The sequence below is a fragment of the Bufo bufo genome, chromosome 11, assembly GCF_905171765.1.
Source record: "Bufo bufo chromosome 11, aBufBuf1.1, whole genome shotgun sequence".
NCBI classification, from domain to species: Eukaryota; Metazoa; Chordata; class Amphibia; order Anura; family Bufonidae; genus Bufo; species Bufo bufo.
In genome coordinates this window covers 53,612,421-53,634,214 of record NC_053399.1, presented here as the reverse complement: position 1 = coordinate 53,634,214, position 21,794 = coordinate 53,612,421, and the positions used below count along the sequence as shown (strand labels likewise).

Below are 21,794 nucleotides of genomic sequence, written 5' to 3'. Positions count from 1 at the left end.
AAAAAAACTTTAAAAATTGTCTGCTTTTAAGAGAATATAGTCATACCATACAAAATAGTTTATTTACTATACGTCCACTTTATGCTGGAATTATTTTTCAAACATACATTTTTGGGAGACGTTAAAAAGCTTAACCACTTTCCGTCCGCCCATAGGATATAAACGTCCTATGGGTGGACCTCTATTTCTGAAAGCACGTTTTAAAACGTCCTTTCAGAAACTGCAGCTGCACGCTAATCGTGCAGCTGCTGATCGGGTTGCCCTCTGTCAGTGACAGCAGGGCAACCCAGAGAAAAGGCAGGGACAGTGCCCAGGTGTCCCTGCCTTCACGATCGCTGCAGACACAGTGCTCACCGAGCGCTGTGTATGCAGAGCAGGAAGCGCTGTGCGCTTCCTGTTCCGGCCCGGCGGTCATGTGACCGCCGTGACCGGAGAGTGCAGGAGCTGTGTGAGGTCTCTCAGAGACATCGATCAGCCCTGCTCTGAGGCTGTACAGCGCTGGATTGCTCTCTAGGGGTGTATTTGTCCTGTAACTGGGGCTACTATGTCAGCCCCAGTTAAAGGAGAAATCAACAGTGAAAAAAAAAAGAAAAAGTGAAGCAAATGTCCCCCAGAGGTCTTGTATGACCTTATGGGGGACGAAAAAAGTGTAAAATAAAATTAAAAAAAATAAAGGGTTCAAAAAATAAAATAAAAAAAAGTTTCACATGTAAAAAAAAAAAAGTCCCCAAGTAAGGAATAAAAAAAATAATTTAAAAATAGAAAAAATAAAATAGACATATTTGGTATTGCCGCGTCCGTAAAAACCAGCTCTATAAAAATATCACATGACCTAACCCCTCGGGTGAACACCGTAAAAAAAACAAAAAATGTTTTTAAAAAAAACTGTCAAAACAAGCAATTTTTGTCACCTTACATCACAAAAGGTGCAACACCAAGTGATCAAAAACGCGTATGTCCCACAAAATGGTACCAATAAAACCGTCACCTCATCCCGCAAAAAATGAGCCCCTACATAAGAAGATCTCTCAAAAAATAAAACTATAGCTCTCAGAACATCGCCACGTCCGTAACAATCTTCTCTATAAAAATGTCACTTGACTGAACCCCTCAGGTGAACGCTGTAAAAAGAAATAAATAGAAACTGTGCTAAAACAACCAATTTTTTGGTCACCTTGCCCCATAAAGTGTTATAATGAATGATCAAAAAATCCTATGTACCCAAAAATAGTACTAATAAAACTGGCACCTTATCCCCTACTTTCCAAAATGGGGTCACTTCTTGGGAGTTTCTACTGTTAGGGTGCATCAGGGGGCTTCAAATGGGACATGGCATCTAAAAACCATGTGGCGCTCCTTTTCTTCTGCGCCCTGCCGTGTGCCCATACAGCAGTTTATGACCACATGTGGGGTGTTTCTGTAAACCGCAGAATCTGGGTAATAAATATTGAGTTTTGTTTGGCTGTTAACCATCGATGTGTTAAAGAAAAAATTGGATTAAAATGGAAAATATGCCAAAAAAGTGAAATTTAAAAATTTGATCTCCATTTTCCTTTAATTCTTGTGGAACGCATAAAGGGTTAACAAAGTTTGTAAAATCGGTTTTGAATACCTTGAGGGGTGTAGTTTCTACAATGGGGTCATTTATGGGGGTATCCACTATGTAGGCCCCACAAAGCGACTTCAGACCTGAACTGGTCCTTAAAAAGTGGGTTTTGGCAATTTTCTTAAAAATTTGAAGAATTGCTTCTAAACTTCTAAGCCTTCTAACGTCCTAAAAAAATAAAATGACATTTCCAAAATGATGCCAACATAAAGTAGACATATGGCAATGTTAAGTAATAAATATTTTATGAGGTATCACTTTCTGTTTTAAAAGCAGAGAAATTGAAATTTAGAAAATTGCGAATTTTTCAAATTTTTGGGTAAATTTGGGATTTTTTCATAAATAAAGGTGAAATATTTTGACTCAAATTTATGACTATCATGAAGTACAATGTGTCACGAGAAAACAATCTCTGAATGACTTGGATAAATAAAGGCGTTCCAAAGTTATTACCACATATAGTGAGATATGTCAGTTTTGCAAAATTAGGCCTGGTCAGGAAGGGGGCAAATGGCCCAGATGGGAAGTGGTTAAAGGGGTTGTGTCACTTCAGCAAGTGGCACTTCCGTAGATAAAATTAATACAAGGCGCTTACTAATGTATTGTGATACTCCATATTGCCTACTTTGCTGGCTGGATTCATTTTTTGTTTTAGAAGCAAAATCATTTGTGTCACTATATTCTCGGAGTTGGCAGAGCTGTACGAGTGCTTGTTTTTTGCAGGACAAGCTATAATTTCCATTTACTCCAATTTGGTTACATCTGAAATTTTGATTACCGTACTTTTTTTAAGTCACGATTTGAATGGCGGCCAAACAATAGTAATTCTTTCAGTGTTGTTTCTACATTTTATGGTGCTCACTGTGTGATGTAAATGAAATGACAATACAATATTTATATATTTTTTTATGTTTTCCACCAAATCAATTTAGTAATTTGTTTTTGTGGCCATATTCTTACATATTTAATTTTCTGCACTTTTCATTGGTACCATTTTGGGGTACACATGACTTTTTGAGCACTTTTTACACCATTTTTTAATGGAGGTTACGATGAACAAAAACAGCATTTTGGGCATTATTTTTACGGTGTTTACTGTGCAAGATAATTAACGTGACTATTTTAGAGATCGATCATTAGGAAAGTGGAGGTACTAATTATCTGAGGTGTATTATATTTTTTCAAAAGCTTTTATTTTTTTAAGTCCCACTGGTGAATTTGAAAATCTGATGTTCTAATTGCTGGTATACATTGCAGTAGGTCAGTATCACCCTGTCTCTGGCTTCCCAGTCAGCTTCCATACATGGCAGACCTAGAGGCCATTATTAGGCTTCCGTCTGCCATGATAACAATCCCTCCCTACGACTGTATAATGGGGGCTGATGGGGTGCACAGGTAGCCCCTTTCCCCATCAACTCCCTAGATGTTGTAGTTGCCATTGACATTTAGACGCTAAGCTGGTATCTAAAGGTTTACACACCGCAAACTGTATCTCTGATCACATGTTACAACTTACAACTAGTGGCTGGCGCCATCACTGTGCCGTAAATGTACTGCATGACGCGCACACCTGCTATCCGCCATGCCATACATTTAGGGAATGGTGCGGGAAGGGCATAAGATGTCCAAACATTTAGTTCTCGGGGAGATGAGCCTTCAGAAACATGCGCACTCAGCCAACCTGAGCCCGCATATGTATGGGGAGACTGGGAGAGAAGCCCGCTCGGCTGATGGTTACCTATGGCTACATGCACGCCACAGTGAAAAATAACGTCCGTTAAAAACGGATGAACTGTCCTTTTTTAACAGATTTTTTTCACTGATGCCTTTCTGAGAAACGGACGTTAAAAACGAACCCATTCAATTGTATGGGGGCAGTAGGTCAGTGAAAAACGGAACAATATGGAACATGTTCTATTTTCTGACGTCCGTTTTTCACTGACTGTCAAAAAAACTGCTGTGTGAATAACCCCATAGACTACTATTGGTCTTAAAACGGACGTGTGATGGCCATTAAAAAAAAAGTCCATCACATGTCCGTTTTTTCACGGTTGTGTGCTTGTAGCCTAATGTGTATGACCTGCCTTACTCTGTACATTGCACTACAACAGTACTCACACTCAATCAGGCTCATGCCAGTCCAGCTATACTTTAATATAACAGCTCACTCACATGATTCCTTCCAGTTTGGCGTAAACCGCATCAGAATATTACTTGAAATTAAAAGAAAACCAATTGCACACAACTACTGTAAATCCGAAACATTGGGGTGAGTGATGAATGTATGTGCCTGGTTTATGGAATCGGATACAGTATCCTACAAAGTGACTTAGGCACCCAGCCACACTACTGCTCTGTAAAGTCCCAATTTGAGCGGCCATATTATAGCACCCGTATGCCTGGGGCTCCGCTAGAGAGGTTTCTTCCCCCATCCCACTCTCTACGTAGTAGAATTCATGACATGCTGGTAGGACGTACCATGGTTTGGTAGGATCTGGATCAGCAATGTGAATTTTATTCACTTCCATACTCAGCAATTCTTGTATGTAATGACATCAGACATAAATGCCTCTGCGACCACACCTATTTTCAGAATGGGGAACCCCCACCCCACCTCTGAGGCCGCCTCTGCTGCATCCAGGCTGAGAATGAATGGAGAGATGGCCACACGTGCATGGCCCTCTCTATTCCCTCCCATAGAAAAACAGCTGAGCGGCCATTACTCTATTCAACCCCCACCTAAGGCCTCATGCACACGGCTGTATCTGCAAACCGTGGATCTGCAAAATAGGTCTGCTGTCAGTGTGCCATCTGCATTTTTTTCTGCTAATCCACTGACTTTTGTTGTCCGCATTTGCGGAACTTACATATGGATGCTGAAAGCGCATGGATGATCCTTGTGCTTCCCGCATGTATATGTCTGTTCCGCAAAAAGAACATGTCCTATACTTACCTGCAAAATGTCGGCCACTGACCCATCGAAGTCAATGGATCAGCAAAAATGAGGATGCAACACAGACGGTATACATATTCTGCGGATCCCCAATTTGCGGACAGCATAATACATATGGTCATGTGCATGATCCTTAAAGGGAGTCTGTCACCACATTTGAGCATATTAGACTGATCAAATAGCGTTATATGTGCCACCCAGGACTTAAAAACGGTACCTTTGTTGTATCTAATGGAGTTTTCTTTCAGCCAAAAATGAACTTTTAAGATTCTGTAAATGCGCCCTCTCAAGTGCCCAGGGCGGCGTCTCAATCGTCCGAGCCCCAGGCAGCACCTCCTCAACGGCTCATAACCCCGCCCTCCGTGTGCCTCTGCCCGCCCGTTTACTCTTCTCCTCTCTCCTTTTCCACTGCGGCTGCGCGGTCAAATTCGTAGCGCAGTGGAAAAGGAGAGAGGAGGAGAGTAAACGGGCGGGCAGAGGCACACGGAGGGCGGGGTTATGAGCCGTTGAGGAGGTGCTGCCTGGGGCTCGGACGATTGAGACGCCGCCCTGGGCACTTGAGAGGGCGCATTTACAGAATCTTAAAAGTTCATTTTTGGCTGAAAGAAAACTCCATTAGATACAACAAAGGTACCGTTTTTAAGTCCTGGGTGGCACATATAACGCTATTTGATCAGTCTAATATGCTCAAATGTGGTGACAGACTCCCTTTAATGTGGTGGGCAGAGACTGCCTCCCCTGGCGGGCTGGGGTCAGGGTACCTGCATCTAATAGATATTTATGACTAATCCTGTGAATAGGTCATAAATGTCCAAGATGGGAATTACCCCTTTAAGCAGAGAACCAAATTATGCAAAGTTATTGCAGCAGTCTGAAAACATGCTGCATAATGAAAAAATAAGTTCCTAAAATGTTACTCGATGCAGGAGCCAATGAAGCTATAAAGCCTCCTGTCATGGACTTGTGCCTAGGCTGCTTTTCTGACAGTAAATGTAAGTATGCCAGGGTAACAGCGGTAGTGATAACACAAACGGTCCATCACTGCAAGCTGGCATCGCAGCAAAATAAGAGTTCACAGGTCAAAGTGGTGCATTCATTTTTATCTGCAAGTAGTGTAGTACTGGACCTGCCACCACAAAATGCAGTGCAATCTACAGGCAGCATGGTATAGAGCAGGAGGAGCTGAGCTGATTAATATATAGTTTTGTGAGAAAAGATTCAGTAAAACTTGTAATTAATAAATTTATATCTCTGCTATTTCTGACTTCAGTTGTACATGGGGGAGGTGTTATCAGTGACTGATAGTATTCTCTGTGTAAGTGTGTATACAGAGATAGCTGTCAATCATTGATAGTTGTACATGAGGAGGTGTTATCAGTGACTGATAGCACAACAATGTCAGTCATAGTTCTCCATGGATGCCCCTGCTGGTAAACCGCGTCATGGGTCAGGGTGAACTATACTCTCCTAAATGTGAGTGATGTAATGTGACAGGAGCACTGCCTAAGCAAATCATTACCACCAAGAGCGCTTAGACTTTAGAGCAATGCTGACTGAGATCCACTGAAAGATAGCACTTATCCATGCTTCACTGTCCGGCAAATGCCACAGTCAGGAACAACTATGGCATCAGAGGGTGTCTCTCTCTGACCTCTGGTTCCCCAACCTTGTGGCAAAATCATGGGATGCAGACTGGTTTCTATGGCAGCCTGGGGCCTTGTGAAGGCTCCCAAGGCATGCCATATTAAATTGCCTGTCAAGCACTGCCTGTCTAGGAAGTATGAAAAAGCTCTATACACTCCCACAGTAAAACATTGAAGTCTATGAAATAAGCAAGAGCATGATCAAATGCACAGGTACTCTAAACAAAGGGACTAAAAAAATCTAACATGTAATCTAACATGCAGTCTCACAATATAAAATACAAGAGATGCTCCAGCACCTCTATATATATATATATATATATATATATATATATATATATATATATATATATATATATATATATATATATATAATACTATATAAGCTCTGCTCCTCAATAAACTACTACTTATCTCATACATACTGGGACAGTGGGTCACAACTGACACCATCTTAAGGCCCCAAAGATCTGCAAAACACTGGCACTTGCTGCGCGAACAGCGCATCACAGTGCGGAGCCATTGACTTCAATAAGGTCCTAGATCTGCAAGATGAAGCCAAAGATGGGGCATGTCCTATCTTTTGCAGTGCAGCTGCACAGACCCAAACGGCCATGTGAATAAATCCTAAGTCTTACGGAGTTAAATATTATTGATAAGGATAAATTACATAGAGAGCACAATTTAAAATTTATGTGTATGAGAAAATTGCACGATTTCCTATTGATTACACAAATATATAAAACTCAAAGTCAAAATACCCCTTTAAGCTTACATTTTTTGACGTTCACTTGTAGCATATTTTTCGGACTATAAGACACTTTCCTCCCCCCTTCCTCTACATCCTAGGTGCATCTTATAGTCTCCTGAGTCTTATAGTCCAAAAAATACGGCAAGTAGAAATTTTAGGAACAAGTCAACCAGACAAAAAAAAAAATAAGCTCTCCTTTACCCGAATTCTTCCATGATATACTGCAGAAAATGTATTGTTATACCTCAAAATGACGACAGAAAGTGATAAAGCTTATTACAGAAAATGAATCAGTAAGAGCTACATTATCCATACCTTCCCATTCATCTTTTATCTGGTCTCTGACATTTAAGTTGATGGTGACGTCTGCTCGAACTCGAGTCGGCCAATTCTCCCCAATATTTGGCTTTGCCACTTCCACCACTGAGAAAGCAGCGATGGGCTGAGCCATGCGAGCCCATCCACCAAAAACCACGCCACCATATTCAGATTGCCTGTATGAAAAATAATGAACAATTACAAACGTATGCACATACTAGACAAGCATGGACACATTTGTGAGCACAAATATTAAATCTTTTTTTCATTCATACAAATTCATTATTTTAAAAAAATATATAAAATAAAGATAATAGAAGAAAGGAAAAAAATGAGCCACTGTCCCAAGTTTCTGGTTATTAATAAATCAAGAGAAAACAATATTTAGACCTGTATGAATTAAAGAAGATCACAGGAGTGGAGAAATGTCAGGTCTGGAGGTGGACAAGTATGCCTACTTGCTTAGAATAGCAGATCTGAGCTGTGAAAACAACAGATCAAAAGACAAGCAAGCGCAGCACCCTGAAATAGCCGTGTAACATGACACAGCAGCCATGGCTTGGGTTCCCGGAGACGTTCCTCCAAATTAGCCGGGGCCACTGAGGGGATTTGTACGAGACTGCACAGTGGGGAGTCAACAAGAACATGCTATTAACCATTTATTGTCAAACATCAGGAAGCTGAAGGATTCCCAATGCCGACAGTTGTCATGTTTACACGCCATATAACGAAAACCAAAGCTCTCAATACTCACTCACAGTGACCTCACACAACTTTCTGGAAATCTACAGTGACCTGTGCACGCAGAAGACCGCTCACTCACTAAGCATCAGTGTTGGCTGTACATGACCTGCCAACCTAGCAAAGTAACACTTGGTAGTCAGAACCAAGTAATCCTTCATAATCTCTGGGGTGGACACTTTGCACTAGATTGTTTAACTAGGCACAAAGCCAAAAGTATCCATCTTCTTCTCCTTAAAGGATAACTCCGTTTCTCAACAGCTACTGAAGGTAGTTGGCCATGAGGTGTGGAGCAGGACGAACCACAGCCTGGATTTATTCGTTTTCATCTGGAGTTTGGCTAGTTTCCCACTCGTGCTAGACAACCCCGGCAGGCGCAACGGTTTTAGTCCAGCCGATTCTCAGCATATTTGCCGGGTTGCAGCTGGATCTCCGCCAGTCCCCCAGCTTTCAGGGGGCGTCTAGCAATGCCGTATCCAGACATCTATGGCAGGCTGACCCTAGCACTAATGTTAAACTAGCCTTACACCATCTGATGCAGACTGTCATTGTTATAAAGGAAAAGGCTCTGTTCTCAGGTGGGACCTGCACCCATCAGACAGTGGTGCCATAATTTGCATTCAGTCTGATGTAGCCACAACCCCCTTTACCTCCACAGGATCCTTCCTTGCTCCCGTCCTCCGCACTGCCCCATCTTTCGGTCCTCACATCTTACATCTGGCTGACTATAAGCACGGCTCCAGCCAATGCTAACCGCATGTAACCATGGCCAGAGTCCGCTGGATGTAAACAGAGCAGAGACCAGAAGGGGAGGACCAGAGCGGCATGGCCCAGGTAGGTATTAATCTGCTCTTTCAGGGCCATGCTGCGGGCACCTGATAAAGATTTTTTTAAGGGTCTGTAAAAGTCAGGACTTGTCTGCACCCAAATCCTCAAGCATCGGCGCTTCCACAACCTTGTTAACATGCTATGGAAAATGTCAAAGTGGGAGTAAAATAAACTCAGCATCAATACACGGCAGACTACTTAAAGACCATGCACTGAATACCCAGATTTTCCCCACCCGATGGGGCCTTGTGTGGATCAGCACCCTGCCAAATTCCTGCCGCAGATACAGCAAAAATGGGTCGCATCCGCTGATTCGCTGAGTTCACTTCAATAAAACTTGAAGCAGACCTGCTAAAAAAACAGGCAGGAAACGCACAAAAACACATGGACTTTCATGGAGCGTTTTTTTTCTGCTTCCTATTCATTTCAATGGGAGATTCAGCGCTGATTGTGTCCTAAGATAGGGCGGCTACCTCTTTTTTACATATTAGAATGGGAGGCTGCTTTGAGGCGTTTTCGGAGCTGGTTTTGAGGCAGAAACACTCCAAAATCAGTGCCAAAAACTGTGTGTGAACTGGCCCTAACACAGCTGGACAGAGACAAAGATTTCACTCTAAGGCCTCTTTCACACGGGCGTTGCGGGAAAATGTGCGGGTGCGTTGCGGGAACACCCGCGATTTTTCCGCGCGAGTGCAAAACATTGTAATGCGTTTTGCACTCGCGTGAGAAAAATCACGCATGTTTGGTACCCAAACCTGAACTTCTTCACAGAACTTCAGGCTTGGGTTAGGTGTTGTGTAGATGTTATTATTTTCCCCTTATAACATGGTTATAAGGGAAAACAATAGCATTCTGAATACAGAATGCATAGTAGGTGATCAATTGAGGGTTAAAAAAAATAAAAATAAAAAAAATAAAAAAAAATTAACTCCCCTTCTCCTCTTCTTCGCGTAGTTCCCGGTCTCTTCTTTACTTCTTTAATGATGAACTACCGGCTAGGACCTGTGGTGACGTCAGATCACATGATCCAATTACATGGTCCATCACGTGGTTATTTTCCCATGTTATAAGGGAAAATAATACAGTGAATAGACTGTCACCTAGCAACCATGCGTGAAAATCGCACCGCATCCGCACTTGCTTGCGAATGCTTGCGATTTTCACGCAACCCCATTCACTTTTATGGGGCCTGCGTTGCGTGAAAAACGCAGAATATAGAGCATGCTGCGATCAAACTGACACTTTCATCAGGGACGTGGTATTATCAGCAGAACATTTTTTGGCATTGCCAAGAGAGAAAAAATATTGTATTTCAACTGATGAAGATATCCATTTGTAGAACCAACCATTTCTAGTACCAAACAATTACTGTACAGTTACTGCCTAATCTGGTAAAACTGCATCATGAACATCTCTTCACCGCAGTGTCTGTGGCTGGCTTAGTTAGGCAATGATTAGTATAAAAGTTGTCTAATCGGTTGCTTACCAGGGCTTCAGCCGGCACACAATGTCTTCAATATCCTGCCTGATCTCATACGTAGACTCCAAACGGAAGAGGTTGAAATTACGAAGAAGGTAGTCGTGTAGAGTAAGAAACTGCAGATTCAACTTCGGCAATGCCAGACACCCTAAAAAACAAAGCCAAGCTGAACAAATGTCCACAGGAAAAAATTGTGAATGTTTCAAAAAAAAAAAAAAAAACAAACAGACGAGAGGTGTATCGTAGCATCCACATGTGGTGTTAGCGATCACATGCTCCAGTCCCCCAGTGGGTCCTAAAAAAAAAATTATCACATGGAAAAGAAACAAAACAGTAAACATCTCTGGTATTCCCAAACTGTTAAAAAGTCAAAACTTTTAAATATCACATTTGACCCCCGCCAACCGGACTGAAAAAAAAAAAACATGGCTGAAGTTTGTCTTTATTCAACTGTTGTATGTAACAAAATAATGAAATAATACGGTTCCCAAAACATTAGCAATACAAACTAACCTGCAAAAAAAACAAGCCCCCCTCTCCCCCCTTTCAGATAACTGTCACATTTGAACAAGGCATCCAAGAGGTTAAATGACAGCTATTGGCTTTACCGCCAATCACGGACATTAGACCCAGGCGCCTGCGGTGTGAAATAGCAGGCACCTGGTAGCGGTAGCTAGAGCACTCGCTCTGTTCCGGAGTGGGTGCCATCTTTAAAAAACCGACATCCGCTGTACACATATAGCGGACGTCAGGGTCAGTAAGGGGTTAAATGAACTGTAAAAAAATATGCACCAAATAAACATAAATTCATCCTGTCATAATAGGGAAAAAACATGCAGTCAGGTGCTCTATGTAATGCAGAAATCTGGTAACTGAAGTGTTAAAATGTTAAGTCCTGTAAGTGCTAGAAGTCACATTGGTGTAAGCTGCTCCACGCAGATTACATTTCAAAGCTTGAGTTATATTGGTGGTTTTCACAATATTAAGCCTCATGCAGACGTCCGTGGAACATGGTCCGTGAGATTCCGGACTGGCATTGCAGGAGCGCACGGCGTCATTGGTTGCTATGACACCGTGCGCCCCTGCAACGCCAGTCCGGTATCTCACGGACCGTGCTCCACAGACGTCTGCATGAGGCTTTAGTGCTAATTACGGCAATCAAATTTAGGCTTGAATATCAGTTTACAGCCTCACCTTCCCCAGAATAGTACTCTGTGGGCACAATGTTCTCATCCCATATGATCTTCTCTGTGGGATACAAGGGCATCTGGTTCAGCTGCTGGATTTGAGAGATACGCCGCTCATGACGAGATACCTGCATAGTGAGAGACAAAACAGGTTCATGTAGCACCAACCTACACAGTACTCTGCCTACAGGAATTTAAAGGGCAATGCCAGCTTTTACAAGTTTTTAAATTCCCCCTGCTGAACCTGTGGAGTCAAGCATACTTACCTGCTCCCTGACGCTTGGTTCCGGGTCCTTCGGCTCACAGCTGTCCTTGCACATAAACTTCCGGCAAGGATGGGAGCAATGTGAGGCTCTTCGGACGTTGACTGGCTGCAGTGGTGATGTATCCTCCGAGCAGCATGTCACTGGGTCAGGTAATCGGTCACCAGTTTTATGCTGCTTTCGGAGGTCAATAAGAAATAAGTGGCTCTCCACTACTCGGTGTATGGATAAGGCTGAGTTCACATCAGCGGTCAGCCTTTCCGTTCTCCTGCTCCATTATAGGATGCAGACTGAGCCGAACAGAGCCTTCAAGCCCCATAGACTATAATGGGGTTTGCTAGGTTTCCGCTCAGAGGAAGATTTTTGAAGCTGAGACAAAAGTTGTTCATGCAGGACTTTTGTCTCTGCTTCCACTGAGCGGAAACCTAACGGACCTCATTATAGTCTACGGGGAACGTAGGCTCCGTTGGGCTCAGTTCTGTGCCAAATCTGTCCTTTCCGTTCTACTGCTCCTATAGGGGAATAGCTGGAGTTTGAAAACCTTCTCCACATCCAAAGCCAAGAGCAGAGAGGGCGTTTGAGTCCTTTCCGCCGTTTCAATTAGGTTAATGAAAAGTCTTGTACCGTCGGGTGCTTGATGTCTTGCCACAAACCCCAATGATATCCAGTATCAATTTAAAGGCTATGTAGAGCTTTGGGGGAAAATTTTTTATTATTGCATTATAAGCTCAGATAGTTGTTTCAATTGGTCTTTATTAAAAATATGGAGTCCTTTTCTCTGTACAAAGCCGAGATTCTCTATTAGCAGGAGCTGAATTTTCTCTATTTTCCGTCAAGCAAGGAGCTGACTAGACCCTTATCTCTGGACTTATAAACACTCATTAAAGTTCAATCCTTATCTTACTGATAAGAACGTTAGAAAAATATTGTGGCCCAAGGCTGCATTACGTTGGCCAAAATTTCGGATGATAATTGTTAACGAGCGTTCGCATAAATGATTCTTAGCCATCATCTTGCAGTGTAATACTGCCGCCGATTGCCTGATGAACAAGCAGAACGGCTCATTATTTTTATTAAAGACCAATTGATATAGTACGGAAACTAGATATGAGATAGTGGGATCTTTCCCCAGATTGGGTAGGGTAACGATAGTAGCTAGCAGCAAACTTTTTGGGGGGAATGAACTACAATCTGCTGCATCTTGAAAACTGCAGTAAGATGAGGAGAAAAAAAATCTCTGAATTTTTAATTACAGTGGTTAGTGAAGCCGCCAGGCCCAGGTGCCTTAAATGGTTTCAAGGACTTAATTGGTGCCATAGTCTCTTACACAGAGATAGGGGCTAAAGACTTTGAAGTTGGTAAGGAGAAATAGATGGGAGGGGACACCGAGGACAAACACACGTTAATCTCACTTTTGGTAGGTTGATAGATTTCAGGGTCACTAAAAAAGTTGTAAAGGAATTATATAATACTAAACTGGCAGCAGAGGAATTTAAAGTATCAAGAATTTTGTGTCCCACCTCAGACAGAAGGTAAGGGATTTTAATTGTACGGGACAATTGTTTCAACTTATTACCTAGTATGGCCCCATACGGGTAAAACTGAACTCGCAGGTAAAACTAAACATTTTTCTTTTAGACCAACTTAAAATGAGAGGATAGGACAGACTAAGTGTAAGCATAGGGCTCTCAATTACAGTTGAGCAAACCTCTTGAAATTAGTTTTGTGACCGACTTAAATATATATTTTTTTAAAGTTCAGTTTGTGCCCGAAATGATTTGTCATGAATTGAAGATGCTCCAATTGCCCTGAAATTTGGAATAACAACTTCTAGTCTCCTAGGAAAATAGGTTATCTCTTCTAGGTAATTTTTTTGTTCTCTCTCCCCCCTCCCCAGTTCTTGAACACAATGACAGCAACAGTAAATGATGCCAGAGTGACACTGACATACATAGCTATGGGTAAACACATGGTTGAAGGTGTTAAATAGTGTTGAGCAAAGTGAGCTTCGGATGCTTTATCCAAATTTGTACGTGGCACTTACCTTTCAGCGGACACTGCTGCGTCTCCTGCCTGCCAGACGGACAGGAGTGGCAGGAATAAGAGTCCGGGGGATCTCAGGGAGATGTTGTGAGGGTCCACACCAGTCGTTAAAGGGGTTATGCCATCATGCAAAAAGTATAAGTCAGCAGGTGGCGCTATACAGATACATTTTATTCAATAACTCAGTGGCTATACTAAATTTTTAATTACATGCAATTACAAAAGTATTCAGATCCAGGTTTTAGTTTGAAAAGTGTAGAATATGCTTTGTGACACAACCCCTTTAAGTCGAGGTGGGCCGGTGATGCCGACAACAAGAACTAAGCAGCCAGGCTCCGCTCCCCTTTTCCATCCACATTTTAAAACTGGAGTGAGTGTAGTAAAAATAATCTTTGTGCAAATAAACCAAAAAAGTCAATGAGAGCGCAGGGCTTTAATTTCATTATTTGCGGTGTGTGCGTCCATGGCTGGTTTCCCACATGGAAAAGCTGTGAAGCTCACCTTCTCTCAAAGATACGACATCATTTGGATGCGATGGATTTATAGCCACTTGTCTATGGGGTTTTGGAAACCTCACTCACATGTATTGTACTGTAAATTGGAGTCATTTTTAGGTGTGTAACCCAGGACAAAATCAGCCAGTTTTCAGGTAGTCAGGTTTCAGTTGATGTTGTGTGTAAACCACTAGGGGGAACTCTACATTTCAGAGTCTATGGGAGGAATTTATCATTTCCCTATGCCAGTTTTCGGACGTGTAAAAAAAAAAGAAAAGGTGTAAAAATATCCCTGTGTTCACGATATTTTTTAAATGCCACTGTCACTGCATTTTTTCCTCAAGTGGAGTTTGTACACTACTCTCGCCACTTTCCAAAAAAAGGGTGTGGTAAAGGCGGGGTTGGGGGGGGGGGGGTTCTTGATAAATTTCGCCCTATGTCTAAGGCTGGGGGCTTCACGCCTGCATATGCTAGTAGTAAGCAGGGGAGAGGCTTTCTGCCATATGACACTATGGAGCAGTGACTTAAAGGGAACTTGTTGCTGGTTGTATGCTGCCTTAACCCAGAGAAATGCAGGGTCACTCGTTTTGATGCCTTTGCTTTCTTATATCCCTATTGAGCAGCTCCAATGTGAGCCTAATGCTAGAGCCCACTAAATACAGGGTATGAACTCGAGTCCTGGTATTCAACAGCTCCTGGCTCTCCGGGACAGAAGATATGCTGTTACGAGCGCACAGTATTATAGAAGTATTCCTATGGACTATACCCGAGGTATATGAATGGTACACTATATTTTCCTGCTAGAATTGAAAAGCTCTGTGCTCTTGCTCACAAGTACCGTAAATACAGGTTGGACTGACATCTAGTGACCAATGTTGAGATTGCAATCAATTCTTATAAAAAAAAAAAAAAACTTGCTATACACCAATTATGGTACAGTGCTACAATATGCAATCACTGTACTGAGAAGGAAGGGCCATGGTCTCTTTAGCAATACTTTTACACAGTGCCATCTGCTATTGTTAGAGAGATTGGAGCCGAGCTGCAGCCCCAGCATTGCGCCCGGCTAAATCTGTAATAATAATTCTGCACAATAAATGTGCCCACCTACTTCGTTGCTGCTAAGAGGGGGCTCTGCACTGGATCCGTCTCGTATAGTCCCTTCTTACGTCTCAGCTATACTGCCAGGGAATACAGCTACTTGTCTGGCTGGAGCACTACAGGGGGACGTCACTGATGACATGTGTCCGTGCTGTACACCGCTGCACACATTGAGCACCATACTATGATGGGTCACAGCTCTAACAGAATGCTAATGGGAAGCATTGTTCATATTTTTCTGATCACTCCAATAAATGAGATTTATTGATGGGACAACCCTTTAAATAAGTATCACAGTTATGCAATGAGTCCTTACACTGAAATATGCAATCACAGCATCCATCTCACACCTGTACTATCCCTAGCTCTTCACCAGGGGGCACAACCTATGCTGGACATTCTGGGGATGTGACTAGTTACGGACTGTGCCAGAACTGCAGCTAAATGGTTTATTTCACAAAACTGACCAGAACAGTCTACCGCCAATCACCATGACGAAGACACAGGAGCAAAAGGACATGAGCAAATAATGGAAAACAATGGAAAATGAAATGTGGACATGCACGCAATGAACCTAATCCAGGAGTATACACATGATCGGTCCCAAAATAGAGAGCACAGACTATCTTATGGAGCTTGAAGTGTTAAACATTTAAAGGGCATCTGTCAGCAGATCTGTACCTACGAAACTGGCTGACCTGTTACTTGGCAGCTGAACTCATTTGTGTTGGTCCCATGTTCATAAATGCCTGTTTAATATATGCAAATGAACCTCTAGGAGCAACGGGGGCGTTGTTGTTACACCTAGAGGCTCTGCTCTCTCTGCAACTGCCATGCCCTCTGATTCATAGGGCCAGGTGTGATGACGTTTGCACGGCCTGGCCCTGTCAAAGTGGACAGAGTGCGGCAGTTGCAGAGAGAGCTGAGCCTCTAGGTGTAACGACAACGCCCCTGTTGCTCCTAGAGGCTCATTTACATATTTTTCTCAACAATGCAGACACATATGAAGATGGGACCAACACAGATGCCTTCAGTGCACATGTAACAGGTCAGCCGGTGTCATAGGTACAAATCAGATGTCCTTTAAGGCAAATGTTAAGTAAACTAGAAATTTTACAAATAAACCATCAATAAAATACAAGCCACCCACCACCATTTAGGAACCTACCAGCAAGTCCAGCAGAAATTCTCGGTCATATTTAGTCCCCTCCCCTTCAGCTAACGCTGGCAATAAACAGAGGTACGAGGCCACTTGGTGGAGGGTGTTGGGACTGGGAAAACACAACAAAACACACAATATATTCTTAGGAATTCTTAGATAACCTGAACCTTGTACGCCGAACTTTAATACAGAAGTTCGCTCAAGACTAGTAGTATGCTCTCTGATGGGGGGAGGGGATTGATGAGATGCACACAAGTCAGTGTCCCCCGTCGTCTGGGGTCATGTACAGTTACAATGATAGAGGTGTCTCTTATCATCACTGCACACCCCTCCCCCTTCCTCCAAGCTGTCTGAGATCACAGAGGCAGAAGGGTGGGGGGCTGCTTTACCCTGGTATACCTCTGGCTGGCATTGCTTGAAAGCCGACAATCAAAGCTTCATAACAAAACCAGGATTGTGGCACTAACTGCCCTAAAGTCAGAGGTACGGCCTTTAGAAATGCAGGTCTATACAGCTCACCTCGGGCTGGATCACCGCTAGCACTGCAAAGAGCAAGTTTGGATGAGACATCCTTGGCAGTGAAGGGGTTAAAAGAAATCAAGTTGGTCCTGTGAGCTCTGTGATCCGACACTGGCCATTCTGCAACCATAGGCTCCAGCATAATGCTCAGGAAGAAATACTAGTTACATGAATTTAACTTCTTTCATGACCATAGCGCAGGGCTGGCCAACCCGCGGCTCTTCAGCTGTTGTAAAACTACAATTCCCACCATGCCCTGCTGTAGACTGATCGCTGTAGGCTGTCTGGGCATGCTGGGACTTGTAGTTTTGCAACAGCTGGAGAGCCGCAGGTTGGCCAGCCCTGCCATAGCAGATGTTCTAATATGCTATGGTACACTGTGTGTCCCTGCAGCATTATCTCATGTGGAAAAACCAACAGAATCTGGTATGGGCATCTTGTCAGAGTGACGGAGAAGAGCGCCACAGACTTTCATTCTAGTAATCGTCTGGGGGTCCTCCTCACTCCTGTTTCTATAGCCGGGCATACACTGTAAGCTTGAAGATGTAGACTTAGTGAACCTACACATTTCACTAAATATCCTTTTATTCCTTATAATACCAACCTCAGCTGCTGCAGAACCACTTTTTTAAGTGTGAGATTCATATTCATCATTGTTGGACTAATTTCAATTATCCTTTTGATACAAAAAGATCTAAGGTGTACTGTATAATCAACAGGGCAGATGCTCAACCTTTCCTTGGAAATCAGAGGGATCACTAAGCCGTTGACACAAGAGAAGGAACATCCTGAAGAAGCACGCTGGGGATGGTGATACAATTGAATTCAGGACCTTGATGCCATCCAGGAGCATAAGGACCTGATGCTCCTAGCATTAATTAGTACTTTGAGCAACAGATCGTTCCGAACCTAGCCAGCAGACATAAGGAAGGCTTGGAAGGCCCATGGGGGAATTTCTGGTAGTATCTACGGTCAGTCCGCCCCTGATGTTGTGCAACTTGGGAACATTTCCACTGATGTGTATTATAAATGAATACACATTTTATACCTATATATCTAAGGCACCAAACAAAACCTGCATCACGCTCAGGAGATCTACTCTCCCATATGTCTCTTTGATCAAAAGCAAAGTCAGATCCAGATGTCAGGGAGCGGGTAACATTCCATAGTTATCCGAAAATTGGCCCGACACTAATGCAAGTGTTTAATACACTGATAGATGCAAGAATAAAAGTGCAATGGGCAGCTTTTCTTCACTTACCTCAAAGACCCAAAGCACTTCACAAGGGATTCCCGAGTATCCACAGCCGCCACGTTGGAAAGAGCAAAATTGTAGAGCTCTGGGAAGTGAGCGAAAGCTGCTCTCTGTGTGGACAAAAGTGCGAGAATGAGAACAGATCACATGGGGACATGATTTCTTTGCTTGAGCTCTGCTTAATTCTTGGGTTACTTAGGTCATAGCAAACTTTTTTTTAATTACCAAAAAGATAGACAAGCTGAGAATGAAGAAAACACTGAAGATTAAAGTGAATCTGTCACCAGCAACCTCCCTAACAATCTGTTTGCATAGATACATAGCTGTGGTAAAAAATGTATTTTTGTACTTACCGTAAAATCTGTTTCTCGTTCAATGCATTGGGGACACAGCACCATGGGTATACGCCCAGCTACCACTAGGAGGCACTAGATATCAAAAAAGGTTGGCTGCGCCCAGGTGGGCTATACCCTCTCCACAGCACTAGGCTGCTCTTCAGTTTGTATCAATAGCAGTAGGAGAGAGAAACAAAAGCGAAGAACCAACATGTCCTGGTCTGGGAAAGGAAAAGAGAACAGCAGCCCGGTGACAGGGAGAGTAAGTAAAAACAGAGGGTAGGATCTGTGTCCCCCAATGCATTGAACGAGAAACGGATTTTACGGCAAGTACAAAAATCAATTTTTCTCGTTAATGGCATTGGGGGACACAGCACCAGGGGACGTCCTAAAGTGGTCCTCAAGGGTGGGATTGAAAGCTCGTGCAAAAAGAAGGATGCACAGGTGCAGAGGAACCATGTGACCCAACAGGACCAGGAGAGACCCTAGCATGATATGGTTCCAAAGAAAAAAGAAAAATATGGTAGACCATCAGGATCCCAAGGGCAGGTGCCTGGGAAACAGGGCCTGCAAGAAAGATCAAAGGCAAACACCCAACTCCACCCAAGGTGGGAAAAAATAAAGCGCTATAGGATAAGGAGCAGGGCCAGGTGTCCTGCGCAAGAATCAAGAGTTGACCAAGAGTGCACTAGAGAGCCCAAGGAAGGATCTAGAAGAACCAGGGCTCCCCCTGAGGAAACAGGAGAGTAGCCCAGCAACGTCTGTTGGAAACAACCTAGCACTTTGCATAGATAAGGAAAACAACATTGCTTACCGGTAATCGTTTTTCTCGATACCCATGACGGCACCCTGTGCGACTCAGGACCTCCCATCAGGACAGGAAACCTGAGAAGATAAAAAGGACACACCTCCACACAACACCAGTAGAAGAAATAAATTGTTCTCCGGAGAGAAGTGACAAAGGGTTAAAAACCCCCTTTTTTTTTTTTTTTTTTTTTTTTTTTTTTCTATATTACGTCATATAGACCTGGCAAAAAGCCATCAACAAATATATATATATCTGCTTGGGAAGGGAAATATCGGGTGCCGTCATGGGTATCGAGAAAAACGATTACCGGTAAGCAATGTTGTTTTCCCCTCACCCATGACGGCACCCTGTGCGAGATAAACTATAAGTAGAACCTAGGGGGGGGCCACAGCCTGAAGGACTTTCTCTCCAAAGGAAGCATCAGAATGGAGCTGTAATCTGTAATGTTTAAGAAAAGTATGCGGGGAGCTCCAGGTAGCCGCCCTGCAAATCTGGGCTAACGATACATCAGCTTTCTCAGCCCACGAAGTAGACACCGCCCTCGTAGAATGGGCCCCAAAACCTGAAGGGGGGGGGAGACCCAGGGAAATATAAGCTCTAGCTATGGCCTTCTTCACCCATCTAGCAATAACCCCTCGGGATGCTTTTTTCCCCCTATTTCCTCCTAAAAACTGAATCAGGAGGTTCTCGTCCTTTCTCCAAGGAGCCGTAACATCTAAGTAGACTAACAAGCATCTCTTGACATCCAAGCAATGAAACTTTTCCTCCAAGCTATTGGAGGGGTTAGGAAAAAAGGAAGGCAACACAATGTCTTGGCTCCTATGAAAATCGGAGACAACCTTGGGAAGAAAAGAAGGCAAGGGCCTAATAACTATCTGGTCATCCTGGATGATCGTATAGGGCGGAAATGCCGAGAAGGCCTGGATCTCCGATATCCTCCTAGCCGAGGTAATAGCCAGGAGGAAAGCCATCTTAATGGATAAGATGTCAATGGGAACCTCTAGTAAGGGTTCAAAGGGTCTATCGGTTAGGGCCGTCAAGACCCTATTTAGGTCCCAAGGAGGGGAAAGAGGTCTAACGGAAGGACAGATTCTGGCAGCGGCAGAAAGGAAACGCTTGACCCACGGGTGGTTTGCTAATTGGAAGTCAAAAAAGTAGCTCAAGGCCGACACCTGAACTTTTAAGGTGGAGGCCTTGAGCCCTTTGTCTAACCCTGCTTGTAGAAAGTCCAAAACCTTAGGGATTTCAGGAGGACTAAATGGATCAGGGCTAGAACCCAAAAAGGAAGAAAAGACATTCCACACCCTATTATACTTCCTAGCTGTTGACGCTTTTTTGCTACCTAGAAGGGTGGAAACAACTTTGCTAGAAAGCCCTCTCTTCAACCAGATGTCCCTGTCAATCTCCATACTGCCAACTGAAGAATCCCCGGATTGGGATGCCATACAGGCCCCTGGGAGAGTAGATCCTCCCTCGGAGGGATCACCCAGGGAGGGCCCTTGGCTAGACTTAAGAGGGTGGGGTACCAGATTCTCTTGGGCCACTTTGGGGCTATCATGATTATGGTGGCTCCCTCCGTCCGTACTTTTTTCAGAACCTGCGGGATTAGGGAAATAGGTGGGAAGGCATAGCCGAGTTCCTGGCTCCAATCCTGAGCCAGACTGTCTACCGCTGTAGGATTCTCTGTGTAATCTAGGGAGAAGAACCTCTTTGTCTTCCTGTTCTTCCGGGTGGCAAAGAGATCTATAGTTGGGGTCCCAAACATTGTTACAATCTGGGAAAAAACTTCCTCGTTCAGACTCCACTCTGCCTGCCTGAGTTCTACTCGACTTAGAAAATCGGCCACCGTGTTCTCTTTCCCTTTCAAGTGTATTGCGGATAAGACCAGGTTCCTGTCTTCCGCTATTTTGAAAATTTCCTGGCAGAGGAAGATTAGGGATGGTACTTTTGTCCCGCCTTGATGATTTATATAGGCCACTGTTGTTGAATTGTCCGAGTAAAATACCAACTTTCTGTTGGAGACCTCTGGAACTGCCACCTTTAGTACTCTTTCTACCGCCTTGAGCTCCTTGTAATTTGACGTGCAGACCCGGGTTTTTAAATCCCATCTTCCCTGCCAGTATTTTCCTTCTGAATGAGCTCCCCAGCCCCACGGACTGGCGTCTGTCGTTATCAGCATGGGTTCTATGAAGGACCAAGGCATTCCTATCGAGAGGTTCTTCTCGGACGTCCACCACAGAAGGGAGTACCTTGCTCTGGAGGAAAGATGAAATTTTCTCTCTAGTGTTTGTGGAAGACCATTCCAAA

At 43.5% G+C, this 21,794-nt stretch overlaps 1 protein-coding gene across 1 annotated transcript in view; it reads right to left on the bottom strand.

The window, feature by feature from the left end:
* AQR (aquarius intron-binding spliceosomal factor) overlaps positions 1-21,794 on the bottom strand; it is a 127,166-nt gene that overhangs the window by 60,190 nt on the left and 45,182 nt on the right. The window contains exons 13-17 of the mRNA XM_040411358.1: positions 18,351-18,454; positions 16,577-16,679; positions 11,515-11,635; positions 10,327-10,468; positions 7,269-7,447 (exon numbers count right to left, since the gene is read on the bottom strand). Coding sequence (XP_040267292.1) covers positions 7,269-7,447; positions 10,327-10,468; positions 11,515-11,635; positions 16,577-16,679; positions 18,351-18,454 — 649 coding nt within the window. The remainder of the gene's footprint in view (positions 1-7,268; positions 7,448-10,326; positions 10,469-11,514; positions 11,636-16,576; positions 16,680-18,350; positions 18,455-21,794) is intronic.